The sequence below is a fragment of the Ailuropoda melanoleuca genome, chromosome 6, assembly GCF_002007445.2.
Source record: "Ailuropoda melanoleuca isolate Jingjing chromosome 6, ASM200744v2, whole genome shotgun sequence".
NCBI lineage: Eukaryota > Metazoa > Chordata > Mammalia > Carnivora > Ursidae > Ailuropoda > Ailuropoda melanoleuca.
Genome location: NC_048223.1, coordinates 55,499,255 through 55,521,095, shown reverse-complemented (window position 1 = coordinate 55,521,095; position 21,841 = coordinate 55,499,255). Strand labels below are relative to the sequence as shown.

General features: G+C 38.5%; 1 protein-coding gene across 1 annotated transcript in view; it reads left to right on the top strand.

Annotated features, from left to right (window-relative positions):
• RYR2 (ryanodine receptor 2) overlaps positions 1-21,841 on the top strand; it is a 445,869-nt gene that overhangs the window by 308,562 nt on the left and 115,466 nt on the right. Inside the window, 7 exon segments of the mRNA XM_034663566.1 lie at positions 6,039-6,099; positions 7,292-7,530; positions 9,013-9,094; positions 14,700-14,830; positions 17,882-18,202; positions 19,755-19,995; positions 20,409-20,496. Coding sequence (XP_034519457.1) covers positions 6,039-6,099; positions 7,292-7,530; positions 9,013-9,094; positions 14,700-14,830; positions 17,882-18,202; positions 19,755-19,995; positions 20,409-20,496 — 1,163 coding nt within the window.

Below are 21,841 nucleotides of genomic sequence, written 5' to 3'. Positions count from 1 at the left end.
GTAACCTGACTTTAGACACTAATAGGATGTCTTGGGAAAATAGTGGGCTTTGAATCGGAAAACCTAGATGTAAGTGCTGTATTTTGGAACTAGAGCAGATGAATGATTTGGATGAGGGACTTGACTTCTCTGAACCCTAGTGGTTTTGTTTTTGGTTTTTTTCATTTTTAAAGTAGGTTAAAATGACTCTTGATCTTAGAGATCAGTTGCACATAGCTGATCTAATGTAGGGTAATGGTAATCAAGTGCTGTGGAAACTGTAACCTTACAGCTTTCAAATCTAAGGGATTCCTAGTCTTAACTGCACAGTTTTTATTTAGATAAATCAAACTACAAACACACTAGACTAGGGGACTTGGCTATTTAATGTACCTGCACGACGAAGGCTTTTTAATCTGCCCATTTCAACAGTGAAAAGGAAGTGATATACCAAGTATTTATTTTTGATGTATCAGATCTGCCATTGGGGATTTCCCTAAAGAGAGAGACCTAATGATATAATACGCACAGTGGTCCTTTGCACTCCTATTAATCTCTTATTTTTTCCTTTCTCCCTTCTTTTACAAGATATCATTTTCCGGTGTTCTGGTGGACAATTCCCTGATGATCAAAATGTTTTTCCTGTACTGACTTAATTGAAAAAACTATTTATAACTTAAGCTAAGGGTAAATTAACATAGTTAAAAATGAAGGTTAGCAAAGAAATACCTGGGCTTTGTGTCTTATGAACAATGAGCAAAGGTAAAGATGTAAAAGATACGCATTAACCCTTCAACATATTAGGAAGGTGGGATTGGAGACACGAGGGGAACATTAGCATAAACCAACAGACAAAACAGTTGTGGAGTTCAGGGTGTGATGAGTAATGGACTGTTTATTCCAAGCTGGCTTCCACGTTGTCTTTGTACCTCCAGACTTCATCTGTAGTTGAAACTTATCTGACAGATTGAAGAGTCCCCCAATTTGGACTTCTGTTAGTGTATATATCTTACCTACTTTTAAAATATGTTCTCAACATTGAGGCCCACTAAGAATTAAAGAGATCGGTCATGTTCTTATGCTTCATATATTCTTTTTGAGGTGTGTAATCCATTTCATTTTATGTTTGAAAAAGGGAAGTTTTTTAAAAAGGGGGAACAAGTCCGATTCCCCACAGAACGGTAGCTCTGGTGTATGCATTAAAATACTTTATGGAAAAAAAATAATAAATTGGTATCTTCACTATATATGTAGGCTTTCTGTTTGAATTCTGAAACACTTGCCAGTGGTTGTAAGTTGGTGCACTCTAGTATTTTAGAAAATTGGTTAGGACATGGATAAGACCCAGGCAAGTTGAACATTGGTAAGGATCCCATTGGCCATTTTCAAGGACCCATTGGAATATTGCTTTTAATCCCATCATTTTCTCCCACTTCTACTAAGTGGAAATTCTGATTACTAATGTCAAGGCAGTTAGAAAAACATAAGCCCTCCTATGACACCCCATTTCAGCCTTTCAGTCAGTCTTAGAGGCAGCAGAATCCATTAACTAAGCCTCCAGCAGGGACAGCGATGGTGCCACAGGTGTATGCCTACCAGGGCTTCTTAAGGGGCTCTATTTTTATACCTGAAAATAAATCTAATGCCGTAATGACATTCATTTGACGCATTCATTCAATAAACACATTGTGTTCTGCTGTGTGGAAGGCACTCTTTCAGGATGTGGGGATGGGAAAGTGAGAATTTCTACACCTGTCCACTGAGACCAGGCCACTCAAGGCATCTGTCACCTGTCCGCTCCAAGAGCAAACTGACCATTCTGTCTGCCCTCTTCCTCTTCCAAACCGTGCTCCACAACAGTCCAGTCGTCCCAACACCCAGTCTCTCCTGTAACACTCCTACATATTCGATGGCTTCCCTTTGCTTGAGAATAAAAATTCTCAATAGTGTTTCATAGATTAGCCCCTGCGTACCGCTCCATGCTCCTTTCCTGGCATGTTTCCGCTTGCTCTCTTTGTTTCTGCCTAAGTGGCCATTTCTCTGCTTCTTCATAGTATTCCTTTCTGCACAAGGTCTTTGCACATGCTGTAATTCCTGACTGGCATGGGGTCCCCAGATGTAGCCATCACCTCTCTGGTCCTCTACACCCATAATGGAGCAAACCGCTCATCCTTGACTTCAACCCAAATATTACTCTGTCGGGAAAACCTTCTCCAATCTCCCCGATTTTACTCCCTTCCCCTCCTATTACCACACTCTCACAGGTCCCAGTACCTTTCCTTCATCTCAGCGATGATGCCACCAGATTCCCATCTCCTTCCTGCACAAACCTCTCAGCTCGCTGAGGGCTTATTATTGTATCTGGCACATAGTAGGTATTTTATCATTATCTGATGACTGAATGAGTGAACCAACTAGGTCCTGCCTTCAGGAAGCCTACAGTCTAATAGAGAAGAGCAAACACTGTGAATGATGTAGTAAGAGCTCTTGAATTAGAACTTTCTTACATTCAGGAATTACTGAACTTTTACTTTTTTTTTTTTGCTTATGAGATTATTAAGAAAAACATAGCACCTAGTTATCCCACAATTTAAAAGAATCACATTTTTTTTTAATTCTTTAAGCTGTCCGAGAAAACACTGAGGGTACTGACACTGAAGAGGAAGTAAGGCATAATTAATTAATGACTCTTCAAACATGATCATTAAACCCAACCAACAGTGATCCTTTCTGTGCCAGGACTGGTTTGAGGAGGATGGCACAAAATAGTTGTCATTTGGAGGCCTTCTCTTCTTTCCCATTTTCTGGTGAATTTTTAAGGTATTAGTGAGATAGCAAATTGTCCAGAGTTACTGGAGAGGTTCCAAATTTGATGGCAGAGGGACTGCTAGGAATGCCTGGACTCCAGCAAGCACTCGGTAACATAATGAGCATAGCCACTCCAAAATTTCTTCCGGTTTGACCTCAGCTTATGGCTTGTGACTTTGCAATTACAGAAATTTCACATTCACCATATTCCTTTTCATTTGACCCATAGAAATTTTCTGGCCACTGGTACTTTTTCCTTTTCTTCACAACCCACAAGTTTCAACTGAATGCCTGCTGTAGGCCAGACAAGTATCCTAGGGGCCAGACACTATCCTAGGGGCTGGCCTATAGCAGGGAACAAAAGTCCTGTCTCACGAGTTCTTACAAATGGAGGTTTAAAATACCCCAGCCACTCTTTTGGAAAAGGGCATGGTCAGTCTTAGTACAAAGTACAAACACTGGTCATCTAACCAAGGAGCCAGCACACTGGAAGGGAAAGGGTAAAAAGAACTGTGCATTTTAGGATGAGAGTGAGGGGCCAGCCTCTCTGACTTGGCACTAAATAATAGTTGCACATTGCCTTGTGTCCCATCTTCCTCCTGGGCCTCTCTCTTTCTCCTTTTCTGTGCTGCATTCTCCTCATCTTTCCCACTTCCAAACATTGGAGGCCCCAGACCTTTTTTCTTCTGTATTTATGTGCATGCTGGCTTATTTCATGCAGACCCACCATTTTTTAAAGTATCTGGATGCTTATGGGCCCAAATGGATAGCTCTAGCTCAGATCTGTTCCCTGCACTCCAGATTTGTGTACCAACTGCCCACTGTGCTTCTCTACCTGAGATCCACAAGCCCATCATGCTCAACCTGTCCAAAGCAGAGCATGCTACCCGCCCCCCACCCCTCCTCTCCTCCCTCCTTCAGCTCCTTTCTTGGGCTTTATCCACATCAGGAAATCTTACCACCATGCACCCAATTGCTCATACAAGTACTCACCCAAACAGTCTTGGAGTTATCCTTGACTCCTTCCCATCTCATCTCACGTTCAGGCCATAAGCAAATCTTTAAAATAAATTCTTCACTTCTTCACTGCGGATACCTAATCCAAATTCACTACCATCAATCCTGTGATTCTAGATGACTCTAGTAGCTTCCTAACCGACTTCACTCTTGCCCTTCCAGAGTTTTGCACATCGTGAATTAATCCTTTTAAAATATAAATCAGATCCCATCCTGTTTAAAACCTCAAGAATGTCCATCTGTTGCACCTGGGGGGGACAAAAAAAGATTCAAAGTTCTTGTGCTGGTTGCAAGGTTCTAGAACCTGGCTGTTCCCTTCCTTTCTACCTCATAAGGTCCTTTCCCCTGAGTCTTGATCAAGCATCAGCCACTTCGACTTCCTTGCCTGGAACACCAGCTTCATTTTCTTTTCTTTTCTTTTTTTTTTTTTAAGATTTTATTTATTTATTCGACAGAGATAGAGACAGCCAGCGAGAGAAGGGAACACAAGCAGGGGGAGTAGGAGAGGAAGAAGCAGGCTCACAGTGGAGGAGCCTGATGTGGGGCTCGATCCCATAACACCGGGATCACGCCCTGAGCCGAAGGCAGACGCTTAACCGCTGTGCCACCCAGGCACCCCCCAGCTTCATTTTCTGTCTCAGACCCTCTGCACATGCTGGTCCCTCTGCCAGGGTCCTTCTCCCAGATCTATGCATGATTCTTTCCTTCATTCGAATCTTTGCTCAGGTGTCACCTTCTTAAAGGGCTTCGTGACCACTCACCCTATCACTCTGTCCAGTTGCTCTAATCCCTATTTCCTGATATATATAAATATTAATTATATAACATATAATATAAATTAATTATTTAATTTATATATAATTAATATAATCTACAAATATAAAATATTTTAGTGTAGCTTGATATGTTTCATATTGATTTTTTTCTTAACATTTTATTACTTGTGTCCCCCATTAAAATGCAAGTATCGTGGAAACTTTCTTTTACTTATTACTGGAACATTGAGAATACCTGGTATTTGACAAGTATTTATTGAGTGAATGAATCATTAAATGAAGAATACTTCTGTGGACCACAGTGGAAGTTCTAGAACTGCCACTAATCAGTAGACAAGGACGTAACAAATTCTGCCTTTCTGCTGATTTTGTCTTCATTATTACCAGAAATTCTGAAAATCAAAGCACAAGATGAATGGAACATTTTATTTAAGAACTCGGAGTCTAGCAATGAGTACCCTATTTTTTTTCTTATTTGTATCGTAACACTAAACTGGCTTGTCCAGATTCCAAGGTAGTTGCTAATTTTCATGCATATTTAATTCATTTTAGGTTTGTTTGTTTTTTTTTTTGCATTAAGAGTATAACATACTCAAACGTAATAACAAGTTACATCCCAATAGGAGTTATTAATCTTCTGGGCCCAGGAAATGACTATGTGTATTATAAGTAGGAAAGTGTAAGATGAGGAAGTAACAGTATTGGGAGTGGTCAGATTGCTTTCTAACTTTGCATTCGTCATTGTGTTTATTTGCTCTCATGTATCTTTATCACAAAGTAGAATGGATATAGTCATTGTATAATTCATATTTCTGTACTTTCTGATAAAACATGCCAATCAAAATGGGTGAGTTTCATCCTACTTTCAAGGAAAGTCGTCCCCATTTCAATTATCTCGTTAAGAAGAGGATTTAACTTCCTCAGCTGCTGATGCTTATTTACAGGACAGTTTGGTGGCTCTTTTTCACCAAAGACCAAAAACATGCAGGCAAATTAATTCATCGTAGTGCCGCTGAATGGAATAAGAAAGCAGAGACACTTGGGTAATTAAAAGGGAATTAAATTTATTAGACTTTTAGCCCACCTCCGTTCATAAACATAGGAGCTCACTTGAAGATTGACACACAATACGACTCAGAAAGAAGATGAGCCAGTATGGGGAGGCGAGTGTATTTGAAAAATTGAGTTAAAACACCTCAGCCTGGCACAGTGCTTTGAATGCTTCTTGACTCTGTCAGCTATTTGATGAGACATGCTTTATCGCTTTTCTACTTACATTTGCATATCCACTTCCAAGCAGAAAAACTGCATGATTTCAAACTTGATTATCAGAAAACCTTTTTAATCGAGTTATTATTGAATTGTACCATTGACTCATTTTTGGTTCACAAATCTTACTAGAAAGGAACGGTGAGAAACCCTCAGGGCAATTTATACAGCATTTTGTTTCCTCTTTAGGAAATGATGCCACATCAATTGTTAACTGCCTTCACATTTTGGGTCAGACTTTGGATGCCAGGTAAGTGGCATTTTTGTCTACATGACTGTGGGAATGCTATGCAAGAATATGAAGACTCACCTTGTCTCTTGATTTTTTCCCTTGGAATTGTAATAAAGACTTATGTGTGGGTGAAAAAATATTTTGTAAATGACGGATAGAATGGCATATTATTATTTTTATGCTCTTGTAGAAATTGTTATTCAAATTTCAAGTAATGTCTATAGCAGCTAGGTGTGTAACAGAGGGTTGAATTGGCAATGTATTACGTGAAGTAGAAATGGTAAATTCCAACCTGAAAGGTTTTAGTAGCTTCTGGGTGTGGTTTGTGATAGCATTTAGCTTTATAGGAACAGGATTTTACTCTTACTTTACAGATGAGTAAAGTGAAGCTTAAGATTGCATAGTAAGTGTGGAAGGACCCCAATTCCCAAGTGTGTGTGCTTTCTACTCTCCCCTCCCAGCAACATGACTGGAAATCCAACAGGTTGCCTAAATACAAAATCAGTGTATCTCACAAGGTTGATTCAGCCTTTGACACATACACGTATTTCATTTATCATCCAGGATAAATCTAAGTGAAAATTCCTAAATGTCTCCTACAGGGAATATGCCATGATGCTCTTTATTTATTTTCATGTTTAAGATTTGATGTGCGGTATTTTGTATGGTAAATGACGAAAGTAGATGCTTTTGCGTACCTTCATTTCCTACCAGTCACGGCGGCATCAGAGAATCGCTTCTGTACCAAGTTCAGCCTTTGGAGGCTCATTTAGCTGATGGCTACACTTAAAGCACAGAACATCCCTATCATTTGATGACTTGGTTGAGCTGGGGTTAAATGTTTCTTTCACACACAGTGCCTCAGGACACGTTCTGGTTGTGTTGGATTTGGGATTAACTCAACTGGCTCAAAAGCTGTGTTTCGTCCAAGTATAAAACACTCTGAAAAGTTGAAAACACTGGTAGAAAATATGAAGCATTAGCACTGCCTTTTGATCTGGGTCCTAGGTATTTCGGAGGGCATTTGGGAAAGGTGATGCATTTACAGAGCAATACAGCTGTAAGCTCAAGTACACTGAAAAGATTGGGAGTGAATTAAAAAGATTTAGTTGACTGAGTGACTGTAATGGGTAGAGAGTAGACGCATGTTTTATTTGTGTTCCACTTGCTCCTTTCTCAAGGTGTATGTTCTCCCTTCTTTCCTTCCTAGGACTGTGATGAAGACTGGCCTCGAGAGTGTTAAAAGTGCACTCCGAGCTTTTCTGGACAATGCCGCGGAGGATCTGGAGAAGACCATGGAGAATCTCAAGCAAGGCCAGTTCACCCACACCCGAAACCAACCCAGAGGTGTCACTCAGATTATCAATTACACCACGGTGGCTCTGTTGCCGATGCTGTCGTCATTATTTGAGCACATTGGCCAGCATCAGTTTGGAGAAGATCTAATATGTATGTAAATCTAGTACTTAGAGTTTTGTTATCTAACAGTACAATGAGAAATTGTAAAAGCTCCATCTGGTTACTCAAACACTGCCTGCTCATTAAAATGCACTCCCTTCCCCTCCCCCTCCCTGCCCTGAACAGTAGGTTGACACTTGAGTTACAGAAACCATTCTTATAGAGATAGATCTCTGAGTCACATGGATTCATGGAAAGGACCAGTAATGTGGTGGTTGTGGGCAGTAATTCCCACCTTGTTGAAGTGCAGGTTCCAAATTTTACAATTTCTGTGTTCTCTCTTTCCATGGAATCTTTCCAATTCAGTTTGAGCATGAGTCATGCAACATTAAATGTTTTTGAAATATCTCTGAGTCAGTGCCAATTGTTTCCACAAGCTGTGTGATCAACAACTATGAAGGCTACAGAGACAAAGTCCATGTCTAAATCGTTGGTCTACTAGGGTGGCTCGCATATTTTTTTTTGTTTATAGGTTTCAGTCTATTTTCATGGATTTAATCAGCTGTTTTTGCCTGGAACCATAATTATGAAAAATATCCACAGATTGCTCAAAACCATGTGGAAATACAAATAATATCAGACCTGTCCCAATTTCTTGCTCTTCTGCTGATATGAACATGAATGCTATAGACCCTTGTTAAACAGTCAAGTGGGTCTTGACTAGAGACACACCTACTCAGACCCTCAACCTTGTGGGTCTCCCAGGTGAAGCAGAGCTCTGGGTGGAAAGCATTGCATTACTCAGTGGGCACAACCACTACTCGCCCAACATTTCCTTGAACCATTCTAGGAGGCTTGCATTCAGTGCAACGTGGACATGGAAACAGGTCTGGAGCACAGGAATGATTTCTCCATTCCTATCGTGGTAGATTCTCCAGGAAATGGTTGAAGAATTAGAATTAGAAATCCAGGGTTCTTAGACTTTTTTTTGCCTCTTAGATATGTCTTATTGGATCACAGATCATATGTAAGGTTTTATTTTATTTTCTGGCTACGCTATAGGGTTGATTGACTTATGCCTTGAATGTCAGGTCAGAAATAACTAACTCACTACTTCCGCGAACATTGTCATTGTTTTTGTAGGTGTTAAAATAAAAGACACAGTCTGTATATACCTTCAGAACAGGAGACAAAATCTACTGTCCTCCCAGATAGTTTTGTGCTTGATTTTATTCTCGAAGTAATCCTTTTTTCTTCTGTCTAGAGAACATTATTAAAAAAAAAAAAATGTTCCTGAGAATGTTCTAAATAATCATAGTACATTCTTTAGAATGCTTTCAGCTCCTTAAAGAAAAGAATTCAGTTTGAGAAATAGTTTTTATATTTCATTTTACCTATTTGTTCTAGTGTTGCTTTTTTTAAATGTTAAAATATTAGTATGCCCTCAGTATGGAATTTTGGTTTCAGCCTAAACTTTCTTAGGACAACATATAAATAACAATTGTTTTTGTTCTTGTTTCTGTTTTTCCTTAGTGGAAGATGTACAGGTGTCATGCTACAGAATTCTGACTAGCTTATATGCTTTGGGAACCAGCAAAAGTATTTATGTGGAAAGGTAAGATTTTAAAAGTTTAACTTTGTATTAATAGCTGTTTCAAGTGTTATAGCTCTTTATTTCAAGTCTTTCCTTTATCAGTTTTTCCTTCGTTATAAACTAAACAACCAGATTAACCTGTTGAATCCCTTGGGAGTAATAGAACAATCTTCAAGCTAAATTTGAATTTATATAATAAGAGTCAATCAAATTATGTTTAAAAAAAAGGTAAAGCAATAATGGTAAAGCCCATATTGAACATAAAGATTGAAGCGAGTGTTTATGAGTTTTACGAAGGAATCTCCTGGGACAGCTTCTCATTATATATCTGAAAAGCAAAATAAGCATGAATATCAGCCATTATTAGAATGAGCTTTTCTTTTTTCACGTTCTCACGTTCAAGAGGAAGAGAGTATCGGTGTGGACAGGTCAAGATAAGGACTCCCTACTGCATTTAAGATAAGAGGTCACTGGTGAGTCCAGTAAAAGATTTCTGTGAAAAGAAGAGAAAAAGAGGGCAGTTTTTTAGAAGCCTAAAGAAAATGACTTTCAGAGAGAAGACTGATAAATAAAATAAATAAGTGAAAGGATATTCTGATGAAATAACATTGAAAAGATGTAAATTCTCCCCAAATTAATCTGTAATTAATTACAATAAAATTTCAAGTAGAAATGTGCTTTTTATTGAACTTGACAAAACAATTTGAAAGTTCATTTGAGAGAATAACTCATTAGATTGGCCAATAAAATTTTGAGAGAGGGAAAAAGTAATGGAAAGGTACTCATTTGGCCTACCAAATATTAAAACTTATGAAGTATCAACAATTAAAATAGGGTGGCAGGTGCATAGAGACAGGACAGTAAACCGATGTAAAAGGATAATTCGGTTCACACTGCATATTTTTTACCTGCATTTTTTCTTAAGATTTATTTTTTTGTTTTGGAGAGAGAGCGTGCACACGAAGGAGAGCAAGGGGTGGGGTGAGGGGCAGACGGAGAGGGAGAGAGAATCTAAAGCAGACTCCGTCCTGGGTGCAGAGCCTGACACAAGGCTTGATCCCATGATCCTGAGATCATGACCTGAGCCAAAATCAAGAGTCCATAGCTTAACTGACTGCACCACCCTGGCGCTCCTTAACTGCCTTTTTAATTAGTCTCTTATTTTCATATGACTTTTATAGCTTCAGAATATTTTATACTAAGGAAGTTTTATAATTTATTGAAACATTATTTTTGATTTGTAGGCTATTGTTTTCATTTCCATAAATCATGCTAAATCTGTTCATTGTTTTCTGCGTATATTTATTTTTCTTAATTTTAGCTATTTTCTCAGAATTTAGAAATGTAGGTTAAAAAGTAGACATACTAGAGGATTCTGATACATATCTCACTGTCTTTTCAGAAAATTGATTTGGTTGACACTGTCAGGTTTTGCAAGAGAATCCTTTTTTCTTCCATTTTCCTCACTTCTGATTACTATTCTTTTTACTATTTAAAAGGTATAATAGTTAAAAATGGGATTCCAGGGGCGCCTGGGTGGCGCAGTCGTTAAGCATCTGCCTTCGGCTGAGGGTGTGATCCTGGAGTTCTGGGATCGAGCCCCACATCAGGTTCCTCTGCTGGGAGCCTGCTTCTTCCTCTCCCACTCCCCCTGCTTCTGTTCCCTCTCACTGGCTGTCTCTCTCTCACTGGCTGTCTCTGTGTCAAATAGATAAATAAAATCTTTTTAAAAAATAAATAAAAATGGGATTCCATTTTTCTTTTCAAATGTATTTCCCTAATTCCTGGTTTCCAGCCATTTTTTTGTGTTTTCTTTGCCATTTTTATTTTTTTGTTTTGTGAATTGTCTTTTGTATCTGTCATACATTTTTTACTAGTGTGCTGATTAATGAATTTGATTTATTAAAACTATTAACCTCTTGCTGTTATTTCTACCATCTTTGTGACGTTTAGCATTGTAGTGATTATATGTAAAACTGTGTACAGATAATGTTTTATGACCTGGGAATTTTTATTTTTATATAACCTGTCAATTATGTCTTGGGTTCTTATTCTCCTTCATTTAATGTTTTTAGACAGGTTATACCATAACTCATAACAGCTAGAAATTCAAATATTTATTCTCTTAGGTTTTTCCACTCCTTCAGTTGTATAAATTCAGCTTTTTAATCCTTTGCTCATTCAATAAATATTAAATGCCAGGTTCTGTGATACAGCAGTAAGCAAGATAGATGCCTATTCTCAAAGAGCTCACACCTAGTGGGGAAACAGAACACAAAACAAATAAAGTGGAAAATGTGATCCCGGCAGGTTATCGTGTGTGAATAAGCACACAATAAAGAGAATGACGTGGGGTACTCAAGAACGCATGTTTGAGAACATGATATTTTAAGCTCAGAGCTTTCCTCCATTCAACGGAAAGCAGGTAGTGGATACATCAGGTATACGTAGGTATGTGTCAGATATCTTCCGTTTTCCCTATGAAGTATGCCTCAGCCAAGTGACAGTTGAGAAGGGAAATGTAAGAAGTTCAAGGAAAGTAGAGAATATCTGAAGTGCCCATCTCTGGAGTAAGAAGGGAATTTACTAGAAGTGAATCTGAATTTCGTAGTTCTCTTTAGTGTTACATGGAATTCAAATTAAGTGTTTAGGGGCGCCTGGGTGGCACAGCAGTTAGGCGTCTGCCTTCAGCTCAGGGCGTGACCCCGGCGTTATGGGATCGAGCCCCACATCAGGCTCCTCTGCTATGAGCCTGCTTCTTCCTCTCCCACTCCCCCTGCTTGTGTTCCTTCTCTCGCTGTCTGTCTCTATCTCTGTCAAATAAATAAATAAAATCTTTTAAAAAAAATTTAAGTGTTTAAATTCATCCGCCATGTGGAAAATATTGATTTTTAATTGGAATGTAGTTGGCATACGATGTCCCATTAGTTTCAGGTGTACACTGTAGTGATTGGACAATTCTATACGTTACTCTGTGTTCGCCCCCATAAACGTAGTTACATATGTCACCATGCAACGTTATTACAGTATTATTGACTGTATTCCCTATGCTGCACTTTTCATCTCTGTGACTTGTTTTATTGTTTTTAAAGCTTTATTTTAGAGAGAGAGTGAGTGCAATGAGGTGGGGAGGTTCGAGGCAGAGGGAGAGAATCCTTAAGCAGACTCCCCACAGAGCACGGAGCCCTACGTGGGGCTCAGTCCGACAACCCTGAGATCATGACCTGATCCAAAATTAAGTCAGACACTTAACTGACCGAGCCATCCGAGTGCCCCTCTGTGACTTATTTTATATCTAGAAGTTTATACCTCTTAATCCCCTTTACCTATTTCACTTATCCCCCCAACTTCCTCCCCAAGTAGTAATTTATTAAATATTTCTTTTATCTGCTGGTTTGAAATAAAATCTTCATCATATTCTGAGGTAATATATTTCCTACATCGTATTTCTAGAATCTCTATTCTGTTCTATTACTTGATTTTCTAAATGACTAGATTGGTACTGTAGACTGAATGATTAGTAGTTTGTAATACATTTTAATACCTGGTAATCCAAAATCTCTCATTACCCTAGCAGTGCTATTGTTGCTCTTTTTACTTCTGTTTTTTTTGTTGTCGTTTTTTGTTTTTTTGGTTTTGGGGGGTTTTTTGATAGAATTTGGGATCCTTTTGTTAGGTTCTAAAAAAAGATACATATTTTTTTCTTTGTTTGCAATTATAAAGTCATTTGGGGAGAATATGAAAATCGAAAGAGGAGTAAAAGATATTTGGAAAAAAATGAAAAAATGACACCATAATTGAGAAAAATGTAGATATTGTAGTGCCCGGGTGGCTCAGTCAGTTAAGCATCCATCTCTTGATTTCAGCTCAGGTCATGATCTCAGGGTTGTGAGATCGAGCCCCGAGTCAGGCTGTGTACTGAGCACAGAGTCTGCTTGAGAGTCTCTCTCTCTCTCTGCCCCTCTCCCCACTTGTTCTGTCTCTCACTCACTAAATAAATAAATAAAATCTTTTTTAAAAAAAAGAAGAATGTAGATATTTTAATAAGAGTCATCTAAAAAAACTTGCTATTTCCAGAATACCAATACAAATGATCAGAGTTGGTCTGAGAATTACTAATTGAATCAAAATTTTAAAGTAAATTATTAAATAGGTCACATGAATTATTAATGAAATAAAAGGACTTGTCCAGTCAGATGTAAGGGAATAAATTACTTTGGGGTCATACAGGAAACATTTTAGGCTATTAAATTCTTGAATAAATGTATTCATTATTTTCAAACATTTATTGAACTTATGTGCCACAAATTTTGCAATTCTGCATCCCTATTTTTGGGTGAGGAAAGCAAAACACAGGGTGAGTAATTTTCCTGTAGTGACACAAGTATTAGGAATAAGTTTGGGGGCTCCTGGGTGGCACAGCGGTTAAGCGTCTGCCTTCAGCTCAGGGCGTGATCCTGGCGTTATGGGATCGAGCCCCACGTCAGGCTCCTCTGCTATGAGCCTGCTTCTTCCTCTCCCACTCCCCCTGCTTGTGTTCCCTCTCTCACTGGCTGTCTCTATCTCTGTCGAATAAATAAATAAAATCTTTAAAAAAAAATTCTATAAAAACAAAAAAGGAATAAGTTTGGCACTCAGGTTTGTCTGAAAGCCTGTACCCTTTGTAATTTCTTGATATCCTAAGTTTATTTTTAACAACAGAATGTTATTCAATGTCATTCTATGAAGGGATATTTTCTCCTAGCTGACTAAATGTCTAATCATTTTTAGTGAAAATATTAGACAATCAGGCATTGTTAATTTTAAGTAATCGTATATTTTTCAGTTAGAAATTTAGAACTACCTAAGTGAATTATGTAATCTTTTCTTAATTAGATACATTTTGTTGACTTGGAAAATAAAACCATTTATATAGAATAATTTAAGGAGGTCATAATATGCTGAAATAACTCTCATATTGTTGTACATTTAATAATGTGCCAGCGAATCCTCAGATGCCATAGGTAACCAAGGGAGAGAGAGAATTTTTGTCAGTGGGAGGGGAAGCCTTGGGTCTACCCTGCCCTGAATCAACTGAACACAGAATGATTCCTTAAACCTCTTCCTTCCTTAAAAATGATAAATCAATTTTGAGTGTCATTAATAGTTTTGGGCATTTATTACATCTTAATATTTCATAGCTACCCTGAAATTACTTGTACGTAGTAAATTTTCAAAAAATTGTGTTCGTGTATTGGTAACAGTACTTTATTTTTTTAATATGTATCCGTGCATTTATTTACCTAGGAAGAACTCTTCATCAGGTCATTATATTTTAAAAAAGAAGATGCAAAGAAAGAAAGCAAAGCAAAAGAAATGTCCAAACTTGTGGGGGGATTTGACTGGGTTTTCTTGTGATTTTGGTCTTCTTTTTTACTAACAGATAATTTAGCTTTTTTTTTTTTTAAATGGCGGGGACTTTACTATTGAAAGTATATGATGTTTTGAGATACAGAAATTGGATTTTGGAGTTAATTTTATTAGTAACACTAGTATTATCCCTCTTGTAGGCTAAACTGGTCAATTGTAGTATAACTTCTTCATTCACTTGGAAGACATAAAAAACATAAATATTTTCCATTTCTAGGCAACGCTCTGCATTAGGAGAATGTCTCGCGGCTTTTGCGGGCGCCTTTCCTGTAGCGTTTTTGGAAACTCATCTCGACAAGCATAACGTTTACTCTATCTACAATACTAAGTCCTCACGAGAAAGAGCAGGTAACACAGAAGCATGTTCAGTATTTGAGATCCGAAGTTAAAACTTAATGACATTTATTGTGTTTTCCTGCAGTGATTTTTTTAATGGGCCATTTCAATTTATTATCTCCAGTGCTATTGATTCTTAAATGTTATTATTAGGATTTTTTGGGGGGGGGGAATGTTAGATACCATTCCTATAGTGTCCGTAAAAGAAAATTCGTTTAATTTCTTCTAAGTTAATGAGTCACAAATTCATACTCTTAAGAATAAGACAAAATAATGGGCAGAAATGGAAAAGGGCAATCTGATTTCTGATTCAGTTATCTCTTATAGGTAGTCAGCAAGTGTGTGGTGTTCTTAATTTGTTACGTTTATGGATTTGTACCCTTCGGGGGGTTTTGTTCACCAGATACGTCCACCTTAGTGGGACAGTTTTATTCCATATGATTTTTTTCTCCTAGTTTAGTCCAGTTATTAACATTTAAAAAACTTATAAATCTGAGACACAATCGGTGACTTAAATTTGAACCCCACCTTAGCATGAGTATGTTTAAGACTTCCATGTCTGTATGTATACCAGGCATTTATAAAGATAACAGGCCTCATGTTGCTTTTCACTTGGGAAAATCTGTTTTTCTTAGTAGGTAGGCTCATTTTTTCCACTATCCCAGTTGAAAAGCTCTTAGAGCCATTGCTAATGATTTCAAGGATTGGTCTGTGAGAACCTATTAGAATTATTTACAAGGGTTTGAATTGACTTGGATAATAAATAGTTAATTGAGCAGAAAGTAGTTATTTCTCTAATGAGCTATTTATTATCAACCAAAGTTCTCAAGCCTGAATAGTATGCAGATGTCCTCGTGTATCACTTTTTCTGTTTGATTTCCTTAGAGTCTGATACAGTATACTGTATTTTGGTTGCTCTCTGACAGCCCTAAAGAGTTCTCAAAACTCAGGAAACAACTATTTTCTGTTCACAAGTGCATACCTCTCTGTTAATGAGATTATTTCTCTGTGTAACTAACTCATGTTTTTAGGGGAGCTGCTGGTTATTCTGATTTTATAATGCCTTTTTCCAAGTAAGCTTCTTTCAAAAACTTGAGTAGTCATTATTTAATTTGCCTATTTTATAATTCTAACTTCATATAACAGGAAGTTAAAAATATATTGAATGTGATTTAGCAATATTTCTCTGCGTAAATTCCACAGTATATTTGTAAATAGTAAAACATGGTTGAGTTCAAGCTATTAATTATCTATGTAAACCCGCCTTATTAAGTGGTCTTATTGAGGATTTTTGACTGATGAATACTTTTGCTATGAGTCCAGAATATAAAGCAGGTTTGTTATTCATTACAGATAAGAAAATGCACAGAGCAGATAATTTACCTGCTTTTGTTTCTGTAAAATATCCTTCGCATAACAAAGGAATTGGAATGAATAATTCATTTTCATTCATGTTTTAGTCATTGGACAAGTAATTGTGATGTACAAGGGGTGGATGGAGGAAATTTGACACAAGGATGAGCAAGACTGGATTCTTTCTCTCAAGGAATTCTTAGTTGCAGTAGGAGAGGCACTGAGAGGCATATGTGATAGAATCCAGAATAAAGAACACGAAGGACACCAAAATGCAGTTTTAGCTGAGGACCCTAGGAAAGACTTCACTGAGTTGATTCAAGAGGAATCTTGAAATTAGGAACACTGAAACCCTGGCGCATTTGGAGACACTTCAAGCCCATGGTAGCAGGGGCTGCCATTGTGGGTGGGGGTAGTCAGAAGGGAGGAAAGTATGGAAAACCAGGTGAAGTAGGCTTTCTATGTCAGGGAAGGAGTGGGCATTGTACCAACACAAGCAGGTTCCTTCTGTGCTCTTTAAGACATGACTAGGTCCGCATTGTAGAAATCCATCATGACAGAAAGTGGGAAGAAGAATGGGTGTGCGTCACTAATTCAGATAATGGTTGTGGTAATTCAGGAGAGATGGGATTGAGGAAGGCCCCTTGGATGGAAGATACTGTGGTTGCCAGCCATCCTGGAGGTCCCGTCCTGTTGTGTGGGAAATGCAGGAACATGGCGGCCTGGAAACTTCTTCTCCATTTCTAGTCCTGGAGACTGACTGGATAATGTTGACTTCACCAAGACATGCTCAGGAGGTGGGCGGGAGAGGAAAGGTCAAGTTAATTTTAGATCCACTGTGTTTTAAGTTGCTTTTGAGATATTCAGTATTACATGCAAAAGTTTTAAGAAATCGGGCTTTGAGAGCTATTAGCTTATAGCAGAAGCCCATAGGAATGGCCACAACTACCCAGGCGAACGCAGAAGGTGAAAAAGACAAGAGGATTCAAGGTAAATCCGTAAAAAACCCACAACATTTAAAATTCATCAAGGAGCAAACAGCCAGGAAAGTAGCCTGACAGAGCTCAGGAGGGAGTCAGGATGACCGAATGCATTGAAGTTAAGAAAAAGGGAATTCTGTCAGTGATGGGAAAGCCCGCCTATCAGTGAGTGGGGTCAGGGTTTGTGAGAGAGGGAAATCGGTAAGTGGTGGGACGCAGAGGCCCTCATGTCTGGAAAGCTAACGAGTCCAGGGGAGATTGGCAGCATAGCTACAGCTGCTGGGGAGGAGAGGCTCCAGAGGGAGAGGCTCAAGGCCCAGCAAGGCCCCTGCAGTGGGGAAGCCTCCTCCTTGAGAACACAGGCTGAACCTCAAACAGCGACCTCACAGCTCCTTGCACTGAAAATGGGGAGCAGACACAGGAGGATGGGCCCTACAGAAGGCTTGTAGGCAGAGACATTTGGTATTCTGGTTTGCTCTGAAGTAGAAGAAATGGTCATTTCCTGGTCTTAAGGGACTGGTGGTACGAAAGGAACTTGTGAAAAAGAATGTTTGAAACAGCTGCCATGAGTAAAGAGAGAAGGAGCCTGTTGAAGGCATGCCCGGTCTTGCTGAGGTTTGAAGCCCAGCTTGAAATTGTTGCTTGTGTCTTCTAGAAATAGTGGAAATCTGGCTGTCACTGTCAGTCAGTTCTTTCACTGAACACAGTTCATTTTTATGTGTTTCTCTAGCTCTCAATTTGCCAACTAATGTGGAAGATGTTTGCCCAAATATACCCTCTTTGGAGAAGCTCATGGAAGAAATTGTGGAACTAGCCGAGTCTGGTATTCGCTACACACAAATGCCACATGTAATGGAAGTCATACTGCCCATGCTTTGCAGCTACATGTCCCGTTGGTGGGAGCACGGACCTGAAAACAACCCAGAGAGGGCCGAGATGTGCTGCACAGCGCTGAGCTCTGAGCACATGAACACGCTCCTGGGGAACATACTGAAAATCATCTACAATAACTTGGGAATTGACGAGGGCGCCTGGATGAAGAGGTTAGCAGGTAAGAATGGGGAAGGAATGCACTACTTGGATTTGTTTTATTTCCAATAGGATTTTAAATCAGAAAACTAGGGGCTCCTGGCTGCTCGGTCAGTAGAACATGCAGCTCTTGATCTCGGGGTCATGAGTTCGAGCCCCACGTTGGGTGTAGAGATTACCTAAATAAGCAGCCTTAAAAAAAACGAAATACAGAAGATTGGAACGTTCCTATCTTAGTCTTTTCAATATTTTCTTCTGTTGTCAAAAATATTAAAAGTATTATTTCGGTCATGCTGTTCTTTAAAAAAATGTAGATTTAATTAGGCATCAGGTAACTTGCCTTTTCGTTACAACTTTTTTGTTGTTGTTGTTGCAACTTTTAAGCAAGTAAACATTTTCCTGACCGAACGCTCTCTGTAAGATTAATCAGTAAATGCAGGGTGAAAACTAATGATTCTCTAGACAGAAAAATAAAACTGGATTTTGAAACAACCCCCTTCTAGCAATTCGTCTTTTCAGGAGTGGGGGAAGAAATCAGAACAGGCAATCAAGAATTTGCATTTGTTTATCATTGCACTATTTACATTGGATGATGGAAAGCAATTTCTTTTTATTTTTTTTTAATATTTTATTTATTATTTGAGAGAGAGAACACAAGGAGGGAGAGGGAAAGGGAGAAGCAGATTCCCTACTGAGCAGGGAACTGGACACGGGGCTCCATTCCAGGACACTGAGATCATGGCCTGAGCTGGAGGCAGATGCTTAACCAACTGAGCCATCCACACGCCCCAGGAAGCAATTTCAAGGATGAAAAGAAGGGTTTTTGAAGGATTGAATTCAGAAAGAAAGAGAGAAGGAAGGGAGGGAGGAAAGGGAAAGGAAGGGAAGGGAAAGGAAAGGAAAGGAAGGGGAGGGAGGGAGGGAAGGTAGGAAGGAAGGAAGGAAGGAAGGAAGGAAGGAAGGAAGGAAGGAAAGAAATTAGTCATTTACTTAAAAAACTCCAGAGTAATACACCAATGTCTTACTAATTTACGGTAGGGTGTTTTCTCTTTTATACATTTATTATTAGTAAATAAAAGAACAGTGTCCCAGGCAGTGTAAGTCTCCCGTTGGGACAAGGATGGGAAAGCAGACCTGATACAGCTGGATGTAATCTCATAATTTTTCAGTGGTGCATATTCCTTATAAAGAAAGGACCAGAGGAACTTTTCCGTTTGGGGATTTTTTTTTTTCTTCTTTTTGTGAGAATAATTGATTTCTGAAGTGAATGAACGTGTTTCTGTTTTTTTTTTTTTTTCCTATTCCAAATGAATAGGAAAAACAAAATTAAAGCTGCCAATTAAAAACAAAAAACAAGAAAGCACATCAAATTCAATTCAGTAATCATTTTTGAACAGCAACTGTGCAATTAGGTTTAGGACTGGAAAAACGGCTGAAGCATGGACTGAATCCTGAAAGAAGCCATGTGCTGGGGGGGGGGGCGTAAATCATGCAATTACAATTGTAATTATAATCTATCTTCATTTTAACGAATGTTGATGCAGGGCAGAATATTAATGTCTGTCTTCAAACAGTTTTCTCGCAGCCCATTATAAATAAAGTGAAACCTCAGCTCCTGAAAACTCATTTCTTGCCATTAATGGAGAAACTCAAGAAAAAAGCAGCGATGGTTGTGTCTGAGGAGGACCATCTGAAGGCCGAGGCCAGGGGGGATATGTCCGAGGCAGAACTTCTCATTCTCGATGAGTTCACCACGCTGGCCAGAGATCTCTATGCCTTCTACCCGCTCTTGATTAGATTTGTGGACTATAACAGGTACAGGGTCCAAAAGTGATGAATTTCCCTGATTCAGTCATGACCTTGCTGGGTTTGTTGTGTCCCAGTGGAACCGCTTCTTTGACTCTGTGATGAGCTTGTCCATGATTGTGACACAACCAAATGTTTATAGACAGGGTGATTGTCACCAAGCACCTCAGAATTGCAGTGGGAAATCCCATTCTGGAGCAGGCTGCCTTTTACAGGTTAAAGTTAGCACTTTGGCAGTTACTATGTTTAAATTATTTTAAATGTTAAACAAGTGGATTCTGAAACCACTTGTGAGCTCGGTGGGCAGCAGTCTCACCCTTAGTTGACTTGGTTTCAAATTTGACATTGAGTGGGTGATTAAAAAAAAAAAAAAGAATTCGAAGGAATAACTGAGAAACCACTTTATTTATTACATGATCTAGGGCAAAGTGGCTAAAAGAGCCTAACCCAGAAGCAGAGGACCTGTTCCGCATGGTGGCCGAAGTGTTTATCTACTGGTCGAAATCCCACGTGAGTAGGAAAATACCGACAGAGCTTGCTGTTTATGTTAAGGGCTTTCAGGTTTTTGACCAATTTTCCAGTCCCTTTAGTAAATACCTAGGATCATGTTTCTCAAGCTTGCTTCCTAGGTGTTATTTAGCTGGTGTGGAGAGAGAACAGATTCCCCTAGGTAGTTTGAGGCAATGTAAACCTTCTTTTGAATTTAAGAAAAATCACAGGGGTTTTTAGTTGCACTCCATTATTGTGTTTGTGGGTTTTTTCCCCACTGTTTGTCCCTCAATCTTAGGGTAACATGGACCTAGAGATGTGGCCTTTTATCCTCCAGGCTTTTCTCTGTGTAGATGTCTTGCTAAGCCTCCAGGAGCCCTCAGCCTAGTTTGAGAAATGCTCTGGTGGACTTTTGTTTTTCAATCACAAGATAACACTTGTTTACTTGTAAAGGTACTACTTTAAATTTGTTCCAGCAGTACGTACTTTTGTTTCCACCAGAGTTTAGTTTCGCTCACATGCTAGAATAAAATATAGTTCCTGCTAGGAATTCTGATTTCTGTTGATAGAATTTATAAACTACATCTTTAGTGAATTTTCAATATTTTGTATGTTGCAAGTAGAACTCTATATTTTTAAATCTGAAAAAGATTTCAGTAATAAGAACTTGATAGAGTACTCTGTAAATATTTCAAATAACCAGCAGAATATGGGTAAGTGAGAATTTATTCCAAATTATTTCAAAAGCTTAGAATTTTGGGGTCCATTATCATTCTCGATGGCACTTTGCAAATGGGAGGCTCCAAGAAAATAAAAATAAAGCCTCAACGTCAGCTTCATTATTTGAGGTGACTTCCCGATTTATTTTATCAGATTGTTATACAAATTCTTTTATTTTAGAAACGTCATATTTTTAAAAAAAATAAAATTTTCCTACTTATTGTTTAGGATAATAAATATTATTTATTACCTACTTCTGAGGAGTCTGTCAAACTTGATACCAAAAGGTGTATAAAACACAACTACACTGAAATAATATGTGAAATCATGCCTTTTTAAAATATATGCACTTATATCTTCACATTGACTTTCATTTTCCATGACGTCTAAAATTCTTTTAGAACTTTATGCTGCTCTAGATAAAAGCAAATGATCTCTGAGCCTGTATAACTCATGTTGAGAGGGTGCGTTAGATCACTCAGGGTGCTTCTGAAGGAATATTTGAAATCCAGAGCCCAGGAGTAAATCACTTAAGAAAACTAAAACTGCATCTTTTTCCTTGAAGAACTGAGACTTTTCAACTTCATCAGTCACCAAAATACCAAAAAAGCTTCTTTAAATTTATATGCAAGACAAAATTTTGGAA